This window comes from Apteryx mantelli, chromosome 1 (assembly GCF_036417845.1).
Source record: "Apteryx mantelli isolate bAptMan1 chromosome 1, bAptMan1.hap1, whole genome shotgun sequence".
NCBI lineage: Eukaryota > Metazoa > Chordata > Aves > Apterygiformes > Apterygidae > Apteryx > Apteryx mantelli.
Window position 1 is genome coordinate 152,480,505 of NC_089978.1, and position 18,601 is coordinate 152,499,105.

At 47.3% G+C, this 18,601-nt stretch overlaps 1 protein-coding gene across 1 annotated transcript in view; it reads right to left on the minus strand.

The window, feature by feature from the left end:
* Positions 1–2,106: 2,106 nt before the first annotated feature.
* CECR2 (CECR2 histone acetyl-lysine reader) overlaps positions 2,107–18,601 on the minus strand; it is a 97,764-nt gene continuing 81,269 nt past the window's right edge. Inside the window, exons 9-18 of the mRNA XM_067289856.1 lie at positions 16,529–16,685; positions 12,474–12,603; positions 12,145–12,182; positions 11,948–12,039; positions 11,532–11,658; positions 9,680–10,119; positions 8,291–8,419; positions 7,298–8,117; positions 3,428–4,838; positions 2,107–2,482 (exon numbers count right to left, since the gene is read on the minus strand). Coding sequence (XP_067145957.1) covers positions 2,317–2,482; positions 3,428–4,838; positions 7,298–8,117; positions 8,291–8,419; positions 9,680–10,119; positions 11,532–11,658; positions 11,948–12,039; positions 12,145–12,182; positions 12,474–12,603; positions 16,529–16,685 — 3,510 coding nt within the window. The 3' untranslated portion in view covers positions 2,107–2,316. The remainder of the gene's footprint in view (positions 2,483–3,427; positions 4,839–7,297; positions 8,118–8,290; positions 8,420–9,679; positions 10,120–11,531; positions 11,659–11,947; positions 12,040–12,144; positions 12,183–12,473; positions 12,604–16,528; positions 16,686–18,601) is intronic.

The following is an 18,601-nucleotide window of genomic DNA, read 5'->3' on the forward strand; positions in this document are numbered from 1 at the left end:
AGAATATTCCTCATCTTTTAGGCTTTTTGCATTTCCAAAAGCTTATGACAGAAGGAGTAATGGCCCAGTCAGATGCTACGCACAGTTTGTTCAGCTATGCCTACACATGGTACATTTATGCAGCAGGACAAAGGTGTTGCAGTAGCGCACACTAGCACAAATCCAGCTAGTACAGGTGAAGGCACCAGTGAAGACAACAAAGCAGCCAGAAAAATTCTCCCGAAACCCAGAGATGAAGACCTTCCTCTAGTTGGCAGCACAGACTACGTGGCATGCTGCTCTGTCTTCATCTCTGCTGCCACTTGTGCCAATGGGAGCACAATTTGGCTGGCACATTAGCGCATCCTTATTTTCCTGTACCGCTGTCCCTGTAGTCCAACCTGCAGCTGACACTGGGGCTGTGGCCCTGACAGATCTTGCTGCCCAGTCTTGCAGTGGAGCATCTCCACCTTGTTTTACCCCAACTCTGTCCCCAAGAATATTCAGCTGTGTTTGCTTGTTAGCTTTAAGATGTGGATAAATATCTGCAGATGAGATTTCTACTGAACCCATTGGTCAAAGTTATGTTTGAACTTCAGTTTCTGGCTAAGAATGCGAGTTCAGGCTCCCCAGTTGCAGTATGGCTGGTGAGGAAAGTCCCTTCAGACTGGGTATAGCCTATGAAGGAAGCTGCCACTAGCACTGTAGTACTTGCTGCCACGGTATCAATAATAATAAATGCATTCAGTGAACCCACAGCCTTGTGCACTCAACTCAGGGACGCAGCCCTCTCCTCGCTGCACATGCCGAGCCATTGCACCTCTCCGTTTGGCCTCAAAGCAATGCGTTCTGATTCACCCATGACTTGCAAACACCAAGGCCAACACCACAGGCCAACAGATGGCTTGCACTGCAGCAAACAAATCATTCCCCCCAAGCAGCTTCATGTTCCTGTTCCACATGCAAACTAGAGTTGTTGGGAATCCCGGGGTACCTTCTGCTCTGCTGTTGCTAAGAAGGAAATGTAGCCAAGGGACAGTGAAAGAAAAAATGGGGACTCAGCTCCCCTTCCTAAGGCAGCAAGGGATTACAGATTTGCACAATATTTGTTCTACTATGGACAGGTGCTGCTCCACACCCTAGCTGTCCTAGTTTCACCTAAAGAAGTCTAAGATGACCAATTATACCATTTTCCAGTTTCTAGAGCATAAATTACTGCTATCAGAAAGGCAGGGAGAGGGGTACTGCACTAGCAGAAGGGACAATGCCATGAGTGTCCTGTCCTGGTTTCAATTCCTGGTCCTGGTTTCCTTGTTCCCCCATGATGACAGGAGCTGGAAGTGCACTCAGGCCCTGGATCCAGGGGGCAGATGTGGGGGTGAGGGGGAAAGGAGGAAGAAGAGAAGAGAAAGAGAAGGACACACTGTGCTCCTGAGCAACTCCTGCTACTCAGTCAAACAACTATGTTATGTCTCAGTTGCAGAGGACAGGAAGGACAGCAAGTCGTCATCACACATTCCCTCATCTCTCCCCACTCCCCCCTATCCTGAAAGATTTCAGTGTGACATGATTGTAAACAGTTAAGGATTCCTCCAGTGCTAAGCCCACTACAAGCTGGGCCCACCCCCTCCCCCATTATGTACAATACATTCACCAACAACAGAAATTTATTTAAAAAGGCAACAGGTTAAATTCTGTAAACTGGATCCAGCTCCAAAACACACACGTTAATACTACAAGTAAAATTCCATCATCGTCCTCTTCCACCCTGAAAAATATACCTGAGTTTAGCAGTCAATGAAAGTTTCAATCCCCCACCCCCGCCCTCCCCACTCAAAATATCCCTCAAACCCTGAATGAGATGCAGTCTCCAGGCATGGAAAGCCACCAGTTTGGGATGCTTCCCCCGCGGTGGTGAGCCAGCTGCTCGGCCAGCTGGGGGCCCGGCCCCGCTCTGGGTTTCCAATGCAAAAGCCATTGTGGCACCATGTTCCACAGCCCCAGGAAGCTCCGTGCTGCTTGGGTGAGGGGAGGGTGGGAGGAAGGCTTGCCCCTCCTCCCCCCTGTCCAAATCATGTGTGGCTTTCGTCTTCTTGAGGGTCTTCCTTCCTTGGACTAGCTCTGGAAGAGGAAGAACAAGTGTTGGGGCAGTTTTACAAAGAAATAGTCTCATGATTTCATACAACTACACAGCAACACATAGCAATATTTGTTAGCTCAGGCTATGGTTTATAGTCAGCTACGACAACAGAGACATCCCCAATTCCTCTGCATAACAGTGAGTTCACTTCCCAGCTTTCTCCAGTGCTTTCCACTCTTAGCAAATACTTCACTCCTTTAAACGATGGAGAGAGAAAAGGTTGGCATCTGAACCCTGTTCTCTTTGGTGGTCCTTACTTGATCCAGAGACAACGCTGATGGTTTTTGTGGCGTCAACTCTTCCCGGGACATGGTTGCTGTAGGCATCTTCGGGAAGGGAACTTGAGCCTGATGCATTTGCATTCTGGAGCCAGGTTGAATGGAGAGAGAATTTTAGCACACAAACATCAAGAATAAATCCCACCTACTTGGCCGAATGCAAATCATTTACATACAAGCACACATTTCACATGCATACTCTTCTTTCTGGCTTTACCCCAAAACACAAACTTTAAATCCATCCCCATCTCCTCCAACAGATGACTTAGTTGTAAGCCAAGTCTCCTGAATACTGGAAGAAGGGAATTCCTTTATTTCCTTTTTCTCCACACCTGCCTTACAAGGTAACAGTTTACCGTTCAAGTCACATAGTGGGAACTATGACAAAACAGTAACAGTAGCAGCATATTTATATAATCTGAACATGGAATTTTTGGAATAGCAGAATTTTCCACTTGGGAATAAAACGTGTTATGCAAAATCTCAGCGAGAACTAATTTTCTTTGAGAGAATTAATTTTCTTTGGGGGAAATTTGAAACAGAGAGGAAGAACAAAGGAAGAGGAGGGGAAAAAGGAGGTGACATTAAAGTGATTGGTATTGATAACAGGAAGCTAACTTCCACTTGAGTTAGCTATTCTGCTCCATTTTGAAAAAGATGCAATGAAATTCTTGCAAAACAGCAAGAGCCCATTTGCTTAGGAGATGTGCAACACTGGACAACGCATTAAGAAAATACTGTCAGATAAAACAAAACTGCGGTACAGGGATGGACTGAACAGGCTAACAGGTCTCCACAATTGCTAATGTTGCTTGTTTTAAAAAGCTGCAATGAGACTCTTTTCAGCTTGTAGAAAGGTCTAAGAGAGTCCTCTTACTCCAAGGGCCTATGAGTAATCTGTTAGCCTTTCAATAGCACCTGCCAGCTCCTCCAGTTTCAAGTCAGGGCTTTTCAAGGATATCCAACACTTCTTGTCACCCTGGTGTCACCCTCCTCCCACCTCACCTTCTTGCCGAAAACACAATCTTACCCCGATGATCTATACAAGTCCTGGGGTGGCCCCCCCATGCCACCTCCACTGCCTCTCTGCTCCATCAGCAAGGCCTGAAAATGGCCTATGTTCTCCTCTCGGCAGCGGTACAGGGGTCCCTCCTGAGAGAGGCCATTGGCCTGTCCAGGCACTGGGTGATGGGACAGGTGAGCATTCACGGGTGATCCATATGTCCGGGGCTGGAAATGACTGGCGGGATGCCGGGATGCATATGGAGGGCCAGTCTGTAGCATTACCCCATGGGGAGGGAAAGCCGATGGGCCAAATCCCATTCCCGAACCCAGGGGTGGTGGGGGAGCTCCGTAGAGGAACTCTCCTGCTGCCACCGAGCTTTGCCTCTTCGTGGCCGCATTGTGGTTGTCCAAATCAAGGAACTCTTTGGGACTCTCTGGCCTTTCCTGGGATTCTTCGGACTTCTCATCTTTAGGCCCCAGATCCTGCCCGTCACTCGGAGAAACCTCTTTGGCACTCGCTACGTCCATGCGGTTTGGAGAAGCCAGGGCAACGCTCAGTGCCTCACAGCCCTGCAAGCTGCTCATGTTCCCCCGGTCGGAGAAAGGAGGTCTGGCCAGGGGCGGGTGAGTGGGCAGGTGCCCACTGGGACTGGCCTGGGGATGGAGAGGCCTCTGCCAGTCCGAGTAGCCTTGTGGACAGGCGTAGTATGGCGGTCGCTGGTAGTGGTGGTAGGAAGGTTGAGGCTGGGGCTGATAGGGGTACGGCATGCCCTGGGGAGGGCGGTACCGGGGGAAGACGCCAGGATGGGTGTTGCTTGGCTGGAAGCCCCGTGATGGAAAATGCTGCGGATGAGACACTGGCGGTGGCTTCCCACCCATCACAGGGCTAAACCCTTGCAGGCCTGGATTGACGTGGTAACGCGCGGCTGAATTTGGGTATTCCAAACCGGGCATGTAGAGAGGGTGGAACTGGTTTGGGGCGGCCCCCATGGAGCCTGTGTCCATGCTGGGGAGGCCGGTGCTCTGACCCATGCAAGGCACGGATGCATCGGGCAAAGCCTTCCCCCCACCACAGAGAGGCTTCTCCAGCAGGTTTGCAGCTATCCCCTTCCCTTCTGTGCTGCCTGAGAGCCCTTCGCCCACAGCCCCGTTCTCGGGCATGGGCCCTCCTCTCTCAGAGGTGGGCACAAGGTCCTTCACGCAGCCCTGGGTGCCTGGGCTGGCGTAGGTGCTCTCCACTAGCCATGCACTCTTGCTCTGTGCTGCCTTCAGGTCGTTTTTCACTCCAGAGCCGTCTCCTTCCCCATCTGGGGGCAAGGTGCGCCGGGTGCACTCCATGGGCAGTGGGGCTTTGGGATGAGGTAGGAATTTAGCGTAGGCCCCGTCGGGAATGCCGATGCACTGAGCCTTCTCGTCCATGCCGGTGGGCGGCTCCACTGGAAAGACAGAGGGAAAACGTTGCCCCTGGGTCTAATTTTGGAAATCAGCCCTCTCTGCCCAACATACATGTGCTTACTCATGCTCACCCAAAGCCAATTTGCCAAAGAATAATTCCTGTCAATTTAACCAGATTTACCAAAATAATCTCACAATATCTACTTTTGGTAGGAAGGACAGCAGCCTCTGTCATTCTGGGTCTCTTAACATCCTCTTTGCTTCTGATCCCAGCAAAAATTTGCTGGGCAGCACTGTCTGACAAATCCCTAATGTTCGGATAGAGAAAGCATCCCACTTTAACTGTGTAAAAATGGAAAAGAAAGAGAGTGACTTTCTAAAATCATGAAGGCATTTTCACCAAGGACCAGGTAAGTACTACAAAGTCTCTGATAACCCATCTTCTACTCAAACTTCTCTATGGGGCTATCAGGGCATGGCACTACACAACTGCTAGGCAGATTCTGTGGGGTTATGGCCTCCCTCCCACTTCCGACATAAAATCTTTCTTTCAGAGTTCTTTAAGGATTCTGAATTGTGTTTTTGCAAAGTCAGGCAACCTTTAATAGCTTGTTCTTTTAAAACAACTCTTTAAAAATTGCTCATAAGGTTGCAGCTCTCTTGGAAAGATGACATGTGTGGACTGAATCCATAGGATTGCCTTAAGATACAGAGCCACAATGGTTTGCAAACACCAGTAAATCACACCTGCACCAGACCAGCATTGCACATGTGGGTTTGGTCTGACACATGGGTGTGCAGAGACTGCCTAATGGAGAGGCAGAGTGGGGAGAGACCACAGGATCCACATAAGAGTGAGGTAAGAAGCGGAGGTAACGACAGCTCGATTTCAGGCTGTGTTGCCCCTTCTGGTCCACAAACCCTGCCTACCCACAGCTTGGGCAAAAGCACTACCACATATCAAGATACTGCAAAGCCCATCACTGCCATATTTCGACCAACTGTGATTTGGAGATGCAGCTACTCTGCCCTGTAATCACTCAAAGTCCTCCCCCAGTCTCTGTTCTATATCTAGCACAGTTAAATGATAATGAGTTTTAAGCAATGCCCCACAAGGAAAGACTTTCCTCTTAGTGCATGACACACAAGGGATTGATAAAAGATACAAGGTTTTTGATCTCAAGTTTACCAGCTAGAATTAATGAAAAAATACTTTTTTTTTTTTTTTTTTTTAAATCTCTGGGGTTTTTTGATCTCTAGTCTAGGTTTGTTTTAAGTTTTTTTTGATCTCTAGTTTACCAGCTAGAATGAGTGAAATTCAGCTAGAAAGAAACTTCTGGTGGCACATATGACACACTGCCATCCCATCTAAACTGACATGGCTGTTCAGTGGTTTTCTGGCACTCCTCTTTCATGAAGATTTTGAGATGTTAAGCTCATGAGGCACGTGTGCATTTCAGAGGAGAAGCCATACTGACATATACCAAAAGAACTGTATTTAAACCATTTATTCACATGTCTTCTTTCCTACCTAACTCTTCGCAGATTCAATTTTTATATTAACTCCAGCTGAGCCCTAGAAGTATTACAGACTATGCTTTGCATTTGCCCCCAGTGGCACACTGATAACTGCCAGGTATAACTGAGACAGAAGAGACCTTTGGCATGCTACTGTTGGTGCCCTGGCAGCCAAACAAAAAAGTCTTAGAAAAATCCTAAGCAATGGCTGAAGCATAAAATATATTCCAATTCAGATTAAAAAAAAACCAACCCAAAACAAAAAAACCCCAGACATGCCTAAGAACTATGTCTCCACAATTATTTAATCAAGAGTTTAACTCTTTTCTAGAATAAAACTTGTTTTGTTGCTCAGTCTCATCCAGTATTTAAAATGGACTCAGGGTAAGTCTGAAAGTCAGGGCATATATTTCACTTCTCTAGTGGTGCAAGTCCAAATAAAGCCACGTTTGCAGAGAAAGCTTTTGCGCATCTGCAACACCACTAAGTTTGGGACCCTAAGAGATTGGAGGCCAAGAGCAGGAATGTTTTCCCCAGCAAAGCTGGTCTGGAGGTGCTCCCTCCTCCTCCTCAGTGGCACGCAACACATGCTGGGTGCAGCTCCCAGCCCTACAGCATAGCTCCTCACTCCCCAAGGCACACGTGTGGCTGTTTGTGGGGTGCTGCTGTACGCACAAAGAACATGCACAGAATAGCATGAGCTGCACTTGCTGTTCAGATCCTGAACAAATCCTGGCAGCAGCAGGACAAGAAGAGAAGCCTCTTGATGGCTTTCAGCCAACGCCTCTCTCTGGCAAGAGGCAATCAGTGGGCAGAGGGTCCACCAGAGCATGGGAAAACACGGTGCCATGTAGGAGGGCAAGTAGCAGATGTGTGAGAGCAAACGACGGCGAAGCGGGTAATGCACATGGGCAGGGAAAGCGCAAAGCTACAGGCAGGGGCTGCCTGCCCTGGCAGATGAGCTCAGCATGAGAGGAGTTACCTTGGTTGCTCTCCAGCTCCATGGTCTGACCGGTCTGCTCCTGCGAGTTCCCATTCCCCATGATGGGTTTCGGGGGCTGCATGCTGGCGGATGCCACGTGAGCCAGCTGCGGAAAGGGCCCAGGGAGGTGTGGGGGGGGTGGCTGGCGAGGGTGGTAAGGCACACCCGGTGGGCACACGCGGGATGACAACTGCTGCATAGCAATCATCTCCGGACTGTCCATCATGGAGTCCCCGCCCTGGCACCCTCTTTGAACCTGAGGTGGCCCCCCAAACAGAGAGGCTGGCGGCTGTGGCATCCGCTGGCCAGCGGCTTTCCCAGGTGGTCTGATATATCCTGAGGGAGGAACCCCATGAGGTAGGAAATTTGATTGCTCAGACCACTGGCTAGGAGGCAGAGGTGGCCTTATGGCCCGGGGGTCCATCATGTGACTCAGGGCGCGAGGCTGGAGAGAGGGCCCTGGTCCCAGGGCGGGTTTCTCCTCGGGCCCCAGGGTGCCCTGGCCGGCAGCGCCGTGGCTGCCGTTCCACAGCGCCGGGTGTGCACGGTTCAGGTACTTGTAGGGCCTGTACATGTGGCCCGGGGGGACCTCCGGGCTCTCTGGTGGCTGCATGGGAGGCCCGTTGTGCCTCGGAGGAAGAAATCCCTGCTGGAACTGTGCCGGCGGGTACACGGCTTCGGGAGGGGGGCCGCTCATCCGCCCAAGCTGCAGGGCTCCGGGCCGGGGGCCGAGGCCAGCGACGTGCGTCGGTCCTGCACACACCTGCTTCTCAGAGGTAGCCAACCTATGTCCTCGGTGTTCGTTCAGTCCCACGGCTGGCTGGGGGGAGAGATAGAGAGAGAAGGGGTGGGTTTTAATGAGAGCTGTCACACCGCAAGAGTCACAGGAAGAAACAGGAAAGGACTGATGGGTGCCAACTGCTCCCAGGAGAAGTGATGCCACTGGTGTGGCCTCTTATGAAAACAGACCACGGCATTTCTGAAGGCTTTTACCTGCATGGCAAAGTGCTGGTGCTGCTGAACCGGATCTCCAGGATGGGGTTCTGGGACTCGCGGTGAGCCATACAATTTAGTTGGATCTGATCCGCGCAGAGGGCCAAACGTCCCTGGCACGGCTGGTCTCTGGGGGTGGTGTGAGGAGAAATAAAACCACTTGTGAGATGCAGCAAAGCAACAGAGCGGCTATACGTAAGGGGAAACTAGGACTGAAAGAACCTCACAGAAAAGCGGACAGGCTTTTTGGAGATCCCATCGGGTTATAGACCAGGGGGCTTTCCTACAAGACAGCACAGCTCCCTACCAAAGAGTCACCCTCATTCACATCCCAGCCACTTGTCCCTGCGCTTAGGCCTCGATATATTCACCTCTCACCTATCTAGTTGGAAACAAGCAAGAAGATTGGAGAGGACAGTGGTTAGCTCCAAGGAGAGGAGCAGATCTCAAGAGTATGAGTTCATCAGGAAATGAGCAGAGTGAGGGGGGAACACGCTGGATTTCTTTCAAAATACTTGTTGGCTCCACCTCTCCTGCTGGCTCCCACTATTTGCATCACAAGAGTCGCTCCAGTAATTTTGTTTGACTTCCACCTAAAAAAAGGGAGTAGCCTGGATCTCTGAGGAGCAGCTGATACAGCATGCCACACGTCACTGACACCAGACGTCACTGGTTAAATGGAAAGGACAGTAAAGGATGGGTGAGGAACAGTCCGTAGGGCAGGCAGAACAGGTGGCACTCAGAGAAGAAATGTCAGGCTAAACAGAGGTCACTACAGCAGTCCAGGGTGGCCTTGCGTTTAGTTTTGTTTACTGCTTTTATAAATACTCAAAACACGAAGTGCAGTAGCACACAGATGGCACAAAGTTACCAGGCAGCTGTAAACAATTGAGACAAAAGAAGACTGGCTTGTTCAGCATCATAAAACGGAGGTTAAAAGAGGGAATGTGACTGCTTTACAGGCATAATGGGGTAACTCACCAAGGAGAGAAAAGAGGTGGGGGACAGTGCTGGCTCAGGCATGCATGGGTGCATGCTGGCCATGCAAAAAGTTAGCAGACTCTTCCTAACTAGTGAGGTATCAATCTGGAACAGCCTCCCACTACAAAAGTAGCTACTTTTCCAGCCCTGGCTACTCTTAAGATGGACTGTATTCTTTTCAATCCTCTTTTCCCCCAGAAAGCTACATGGAGACCTGGGAAGAGTGAGCTGAATCAGTTTAAATCTTAGGGCTGAAAAGCTTAAGTTCTAAAAACCATAGTTTTGACTCTTAATCTCTTGGGAAAGACTCTTGCCACACAGTGGGGGATTCTACAGAAGACAGTTTTATTCTCTTTTACCTCCCTCCATGCACCTGATCGGTGCAAAACAGCAGAAACCACTCCTTACCATCTGGCTGGGATGTGGCACAGGGCTGGGCATGCTGCCGTACTGCAGCGGGCGAGGGAAACCTCGTCCATTGGAAGGGCCCACTTCCCGAGCAGGCTGCATTGGGTTGCCACTTGGATCCTCTGCAGAGGAGGAGGAGAAGGAGGAGGAGGAGGAGGAGGAAGAGGAGGAGGAAGCAGGAGCCCTGGAAGTAGCTCGATATGGTGGGGGTTTCCCTCCATTTTCCAGGCGTTGCTGCCTCTTGCCTGGTCCCTCTGACTCTCGCGACCGAGTCCAAACACTGCCAGTGCTGGAGCGGCCAGTCCTCCGGCTCCTCTTCTCCCGCCTCCCATCCTCTCTGATCCAAAACTCCTCATCTGTGTCTCCATCTTCCCCAGGGAAGTGCTTCATCATTGCTCGGTGGAAACATCTCTCCAAGTTGTAGGCCATCTTGGTATATTCTGTAGTCAAAAAACCCCCAGCAACATCAGGGACAGAGCCTTACAGAGAGGAACAATTATACAACATCAGACTTTCCTCATTTCTAATGTTCCACATTCAGATAAAACATCTTCCGCTCCTACAAATTTCTTTGAGGAAGACTTTTGTTTGTAACTAACCCACTTTTGTTTATGTTCTTAAATTTAATAAGCAACACAGCATCAGATCTGTTCAGTAACCCCACTGGAGGAGAGGCACAAAGGCATGACAAAATAGCATTAGTGGCCTGATTTGCACAGTCAGCATTAACCTAGTGTTCCAGAGTAGTGCCAAGATTTACACAATGACAAACACCACCTCTGTTTGCAGAGATGCATGACCTGCACAGTTAGCCAGCAGAAAGCCGAGAGAAGAAATGTAAATTTCCAGCAATGCTATCTGATTACAGTCAAAGGCTTTTCTTGGACTGGTTCAAATCTCCGCTGCATGCTACAAAATGGAAAAATCAACAAAGAGATTTCTCTCTGTACAGTTTCTAAAGCACTTGCTGACCCTGACACAAAAGCTAGTACAAATACTAGTGTATTTCCACAGGATTGTTCTGCTCAGAGAGGCTCATACTTTTCATTGAAGTGGATAGGAAGGAAAAGACATGTGAGAGGTGTTAATGGCCTTGGAACAAATGACTTTACAGTTGTTTCCACTGAACAAACCCAGAAGATCCTCAGAAAACAGAACTCTCCCTGTGGCAGTGCTGGAATGCTTTGCTTGGGGCCTACACTGACAAGCCGGGTAGCTCTAACTACCTTCCCTTTCAGGGTGGTGCTGGTGAGACACAGCCTGTAATGATGACCCACCATCTGGGAATTGATTTCTTACCTAAGCAACACGCAGAATTTTAATTGGCATAGCAATTAAATCGGGTTTTCCCATTAGCAAACTCATGCTGTTCATCCAATAGTCAAGGAATCTAAACCCCACATTTTCCATCCAAATGGCTACATGCCTGGTGCATTCCTCACTTTTTTTGTGGTATTCAAAAAAATTGGGGGCTAACCAGCCTCCTATGCTCCACAAAGTCTGTTACTCAGATATTATGAGACAAAGGAGCACACAGACACATGAAAGCACACAAAGGAAAGAGCTCACAAAGAAACAGACTTCCCTCTCTTTGCACCTTCTGCCTTCATCACCTACCACCATGGGGGTCCCTTAACATGCCAGGCCCCAGTTCGACATGACAACTGTACTAAAAACCTGGCTGAAACCCCAGGTCTTATTAAGTAAAGAGCTCCTACCCTCTACTCCTGCCTCCTGCAAATGCTCTGAAAGAGAATAAGCACCAGTCAAGTACTGGTGAGTAGGGAGAGTTCAGTGCTCGTTTTGAGTCAGCACTGCCAAACAGATGAATTTATCATCTTAGCACTCTTACCACTGCCTTCACCGTTGTACTTTAGACAGTTCCTGAACATGGTCTTCATATCGCCCACAAATTCCTCCTTGGTGCAGTACTGACCTCCATTCAACTTCTTCTCCATGCTGGATATGTCCATGGGGGCCTGAAACACAATAAAACCTCTTTTCAGTTACAGCAAGAGCAGAGGGGCTCACAAAGTTGCATATATTACTGGCTTCCTCACAGAGATGGATAGGGAGCAGAGGCTGTTCTCATGAGATGCAGCCTCTCGCCTTGCATTTCCTAGACTTGTAAGGCCAGAATGGACTACTGGAGTCGTACAGTTTGACTGTGAGGGAAACACAGTCCACAAAATGTCAAAACACTACCCAAACAGATGCATCCCAGTCAACAAAGAACATCAGTCAAGCTGGCTGGACCACTTCCCCTACCTTAATGATCTGGTAGTAGTTTGGAGCATACGATTCATCAACAGGCTCCAAGAAAGGCCAAGAGTCCTTGTGAGCCTTTACCACATCTAGAACTGGCAGTAACAAAAGAAAGGTGAACTGTTACACACTGATGCCCAGGGGATCATCGTACTTTGAAAGACTCATGCAAAGCAGAAAGCTGGGGTAGGAAAACTAACCTTTGTACATGGCTGTGAACTCATCATCCAGTTCAAAGCTGTAATGAGAAGTGCAACAGTGAATACGCAGACTTAGGACATATAAGACACGTCCCTCTTACCTCATCTTCCCTTCCACCCCATACAGAGTGCAAATGATGTTAACAAATAGGCCTTACCACAAACACTCCTCTAGTGTGAGCCAAACCCTGATGTTTCTCAGCCTGCTCCTCAGTGCTTTCCAACCTCTCTTCTACCTCATTCATGTGAGCAACCATACTCCTCTCTGCCCCTACCCACTGCATAGGCTTCAGGATATGGGTGTGCTGCATATCCAGCTGCATACTCACAGGTCCTTGGTCCTTCGGTCCTCCCTAGTAGGGGAACTGGGATCCAAGTGGGAAAGCTCTGGGGGAAGCTCTTTCCCCTGCGCCAGCAGCCAGGCCCGCTCTTCACGAAGCTTCCTCCTCCGGGCCCGTTCTGCAGCGGGAGGAGAGACAGGTGAGAAAGTGGTTCAACACTCCTTGTCAGCAATATCTTGCAGGGAAAACTAAGGTAGCTTCTGTAACTCTCAAGAACTCCAGTGAAACACTCTCATTTTTCCGGCAAAAGTAGCAACAGCAAAGAAACAGGAGCTGAGAATACAGTGCACAATAAACATGCCTCTTCACTTTCCCTTGACCTTACCATCAGCAATTTTGGAGCATTACTGTGATACAGCTGTTCCTAGCCAGCTTCCAGACAAATTCCTGCCCATGGTGTGGTACAAAGAGAGACATTCAAGGCACAGATCAGCACTATGGAAACAGTTGGCTTGTTAAGTTACCACCCTTCAGCTGCTTGCCTCTACTCCTGTGCAGTTACAAGGGCATAAGCACTCCTCAGCCAGGTGAACTCAAGGCAGCTGGCTTTGCACTGAAGTGGATGAGGAGCAGTGTGGAGGGAAGGGTGAAGTACTTCTACCAGATGAGTGACAATGAGTAACTGGGGTCATTAATATCTGCTGTCACTATCGTTAGCTTTGGAAAGATTGTTCAGGTAGGCCTTCACGGCCAGCAGCCAGAGGGAGCAAGTTGCCACCCAAGAGGGCCACTGGGACAGCTCCAGTTTAAGAGGTGAGAGACAGGAAGAAGCAACACTAGCAATATAACCTGTAGTTTGCAACCAGACAGCTGGCTAACAGATTGCTTCATAATACAAAGTTTATGGGCTCTTATGAACCTCATTTCCTTTTTTCTTATAGGAAATCTGAATTCATTTGAATTGCTAACCACCTGCAATTGTACCAACTTTCTGTTGAAGTAGAATTTTGTGGAAATACAGCTCAAGAGGAGAGATGTCATAAGAGTTGCACTTCAGAAAACAGATCCCATCAGGGGAACACCCAGAATGAAAGAAAGATGGGGGAGACTCAGCTGTAACCCTCTAACAGAGGCTACATCTCAGAAAAATGCCAAAGATTCAAGAGGCACCAGTATCGGTGGAAGATTATTTACATGCTCTCTCACTCTGCCAGTCAAAAGCAAGTGGGGTGGGGGCTGGGTGGAGAAGGGCAAGAAATCTGGGAATGGGCATTTCCAAAATGTCCCAACCTGCATGCTTTTATAGTCTTTACTCAGACACGAGAGTCACAGCTCACATAAGCTTTCTGCTTCTAAAGGCTTCCAAGCTTTTTCTGTAGATACTGAAAAAAACAGACACTCCTTCTTTGCAGAGGAGTTGATGGCCACACCTTGTGCCCAGCCACAAAAGGAATAGATTTTTATTCTGGGAAGGAGCCAGTGATGTTGCAATAATACACTGACGTGGCCACCAGTAACACCACTGCAAATCATGGTTTGACTCCACAAATAACTCCTTCCTCCTAAAGTATGCTCTGACAAGATGATGGATATTATTTAGGAATAGCTACAGGGTGGGTATTTCCAGAGTGGTCCATGGCCAGATATGTCAAAGACTGGTAAAAGAAAGTCCAAATTTCCCTTTACAGCACTCTAGGTAGCACTGAAGTTGGCAGGAGAGGACTCGCATTTAAGCTGGCTCACAGCATCTGTCAGCATCTACTGTAACATTTAATGACGAGAAGTACGACATAAAACTTCAGTTAGCAGAGATTATTAGGGTCAGTCCAAGCACAATTCAATATTGCATGCTTCTTTGGTAGAATTAGCATCATTTAGATGACACTTTTATAGATGGCTATGTAAGAACCTGAGAAAAACATGCAACAATGATTTGGGTGGCAAAAAGCAAATCTTATGGCAACAGCAACTAAGTACGATGAGGTAGATTTCAGAAAGCCATCAATGCCTGCTGAGGATCTGACCAGGTAAACTGACAGGAACTGGGAAGTGCTACTATGTTACCAGGCTGGAGCACAGTTAGGGTTAATGGCAGGTCCCTCTACCACTGCAAGTAATTAATATATCATGTTAAGATCACAATTGGCAGAGCTCACTGTCATGTTGGCCTAGGTTGTGCCCTACCCACCAGCTTTCAAAAACTAACCAATGACCTAAAAAGTACCACAAACAGGTAGAAAGTCATATGTGGGAGAGGTAATGTTACAGCAGCATCTGGGAAGAGAACTGGAAAATTCTAACCTGCTGTTCTGGTAGAAATCTAGAAAGCTGCTTTAACTCGTAAATTCAGGAAAGTACAGATGGGCCCAGCAGGAGGCTCACTACCTGGGGTGGGCATTGGAGTGGGAGGAAGTGAAATCCCAGACCGAAAGGAGGAACATGATCTAAAAACAGACATACAGTCCAAAACTAAGAAGCAGGTGAAGCGCTGATGAAGTCTTATCAGACAGCACAAAGATTTCACCCTGTTTCGCATCCCCCGTCTACAGAATACCTTACAAAATTAATGTTAAACCCCAAACAGACAACAAAATACAAGAAAATCTTTGTTACCCTAAAACCTCTGTTGGCGGATGTCCAGTTTTAACAAGTCTAACAAATGACTCATTTTCAAATCACTCTCTGTCCATCACGAGAACTGTCAAAGTAAATGCTAATGGAGGCTGTGTTTGACAATAAGGCAAGATGGTTAAGAAGCCAAAGTTTTACCTGGATAGCTGTTGTTTCTAGGGATGAAAAATACTGTAGTGATCTAACTGAACAAGTCAGCCCGTTAAATAAACTTTCCAAACAGCTTTTGCACCAGGTTAAAAGCAGACTTCTCTTGACTTAGCCTAAATTGACTGGAAAGAAGTTTAGTTTAAACTGAAATAAACCGTTCAAACCAAAATAAAAGCATCTCTGCCAAGAAAAGCACTAACGTATGCTAAATTGGCTTAAAACAGAATACTCCAATCCTGTGCCAGTTTTTTGAGTGGCTCTGGTGCATTTACATCAGATGACGTAGTGATTGTATTTACCCAGAAATGGATATGGCTGATACCAAAGTAACACCTGAGCAACTCTGAATACTAGATTTAACTTTGCAGCTCTTCTGGAACTTCAAGATTAATTTTGTCTATACATATGGAGAACTAAAGCACAGAGAATATGCAATTTGCCAAGGTGAAACAGATATCTGTGGCAGATCTGGAGGCTGGATGATTCTGAGTTTAAAGCACTAGATTAGCCAGGACTGGCAACCAGAAACAGAAACATGTGAAGGCCAAGCAAGTAATTGGATTTTCTAAGGTTTAGAAAGGTAAGCAGGTAAAAGAAATTATTCTTAGATAACAGCTGTTCTGCTACCAAACATCTGGTAGCAGACAGTTTTGTCTTGGAAAGTTTATGGGGTTGGCATGAACTCCATGAGGGTTTCTTGCACAACAGCTTAACTTAGTGTTCAATTTAAAAACAACAAATACAAGACCAAAACCTGAAGTTGTCACCTTCCTGTATTCTAGTTAGCCTGGTCCCCTTATCCCTAGTTCTCCATTTGATGAGGGTGGTAGCAATATGAAAATACTGCTCTTGCTACTCATGTACTGTGCCCTTCCCTTTCTCCCCAAAGGGAATCCTCCTTTCATCATGTATTAGGCTAAAAGGACCAAATGTTATTCAGCACGAGCAAAGCCAACTAAACCTGCACACAGGGAAATCCATGAGAACCCAAGTGGGGAGACAGAGGAGGTATGGGACCTGAGGAACAACATGAATAGCAGTAGAAAGATAAAGCTATGGAAAGGGAGAAAACAGGTATGATTTGAGGAAGAAGGCACAGTTGAAGTGCACGCTATAGAACAGCCACCCAACACTGAGGAAGACGGACAAGGGAAAAGAAACTACATGCAGGACAGCAAGGCCAACTTATCTGAGCTAAGTCCAAGAAAAGATATTCTCGTTAGCATGTCTGGCATGGGAAGAACACAAATGGCAGATCTTAATTCGAGATCTCAGGCTTGGCTTTAAGACTCCTACATCTGGTTCACACTGGCTGCACATACCTTCCACTGCTTTGACCTTCTCTTCCATCTCTCTCTTTCTCTCCTCCTTTAGCAGCTGTTCTTGCTCTCTTTTTTGCACTGCTATAAGGATTTGGCGCTCCTCCTCTTCCTCCCTGCGCCTTTGTTCCTCCATCGAACTGAGCACATTCGGGTTTACCTATAACAAAAAGGTGCACAGAGAACTGTAATGCATTGGCTTATTCAAGTCTGAGCAGAGGCAGGGTTACTTTGAAGAAGTATTAAAACATAGCTACAATGAATGGCTGAAAAAAGAAAAGACTTGTACATGTTTTCTCAGATGAAAAAGCAACATGTAAAGGAAAATTATCTGTGAAGCAGTGAAACACTATTGATCCAGGGACAAAAGAAGAACTGATTAGTTAGACAAACTGCCACCCTACCAGGAATGTACTGTGTGGATTTTCCTTCCAGGCAAAGGATCCTGACTGTTGACACCCCTGTACAACCCCTGTAGGTCTTCCAGCTAGCTGAGTCCTGAGCGTTGTCAAGTGTGAGCAGAAAGGACTACCCTGCCAAATCTGGCTTTGCGATAAAACACAGAATATTTAGGACAGTAAAAGAGACTGGTACAGCCTTAAGTCAAGGTATCATTCGGAGTGTTTTCTTTTCCTATTCAAAATAAGGCCTATCACATCTTTGTGTGCTAATCTCTCCTGAACTGGCTCTTGCTCGTTTGTTTGGATAGTTATCCTGCTGGGTCCTCTGACCAATTTTCTCCTTCAAGTACGCCTGTTCCTTTATTGCCCCACTTCCTTACTTCCCTACTGCCAGCAGGCTGTAAGCATGTGTTTGATCCCACTTAGACTACAGACTTTCCAGAGCAGGAATTGCCTGCTCCTATTTCTCCAATAGATTACAAGGTATGTAAAAGGTATTGTGGAATTACCTTTATTAGCTTAATTTAATTATAAGACAAAAGAATCAGTCATTTGCCAGCCACTCCTACCTCTCTGACTTCTGCAAGAACAAGGTATGTGTGTGTCTTATCAGCAGGGAATATCAACCAGAAAAGAACAATGTGTCTATATTTTTCTCCACCTCCATTTTCAGGGAATAACCAGCAACCACCCCTTAGGCAGAAGGCATTTCCTGAGGATTAGCAATCAGCTGGGGTCCCTTGGCTGCTGCTCAGACCATCAACTTCCCCAGGCCCATTATTAATCCCCAGAAAAAATCTGGCACCATGATTACTATTTCGTCCTTGTTTCATTGCCTAGGAGTGGAACCTTAGTGTGTTTTGATAAACACCCAGAAATGTTGTCTGGTTTTACTGTACATTCATTCCCCCTCTGCCTCCCCACCTCCCCTTCTCCCCCACAGCACTGCCCAACTATCTCCTACTGCAGCTCTCCAGGGACAAGCACCATGCATCATCTCCCTGCCCCCAGCAGCAACAATATGTTAGGAGAATTATTCTGCAACCACCAACAGGTACAGAGAAGAGCCCAAGAGAGTGTCATGGGATTATTCACAACATCAGGACGATATCCCGCATGTAGGGACAGACTGGGCTGCAAAAACACCTATTTTGCATTCATCTTTCTAGGCAAAACCCACAGCATGATCTCACCACAAGGGAACTCTGCCTATGGTCTTTTCCTTTTTAAATCTTTGCCAAATATTAATACTTCACACTTCCACTGCTTCCCTAGGTAAACCGTTCTGCGAGTCCACACTCCTCTAGGCCAGCCAGCTTTTCCTCACATTCAGTCTAAAGTTAATTTTCTTCCCCTCATTCCATCCAATTATTCCTAGTTCTGGGCCACCGTAAATTCTCCTCTTCTTCAGTCACATTCCAGCATTTACGGGCTTCCTCAGACACTTAAACAAAACTCCTGTGTTTGTGTAATTAGGTTAAATGTTTCCTTATAAAGCAATCCTTCCAGCTCCCTAGTCATTCTAGTTGCCTTTCTCAGATCTTGTCTCCAACTGATCAATATCCAAATACCAGGATGCCTAGGACTGAAAACTAGTATGCCAAGTACAAGAGGTCAAGAGCTTACAGAACTGCATTCTACATTTTTGTTTTTGATTCCTTCAATATCCCTTTCT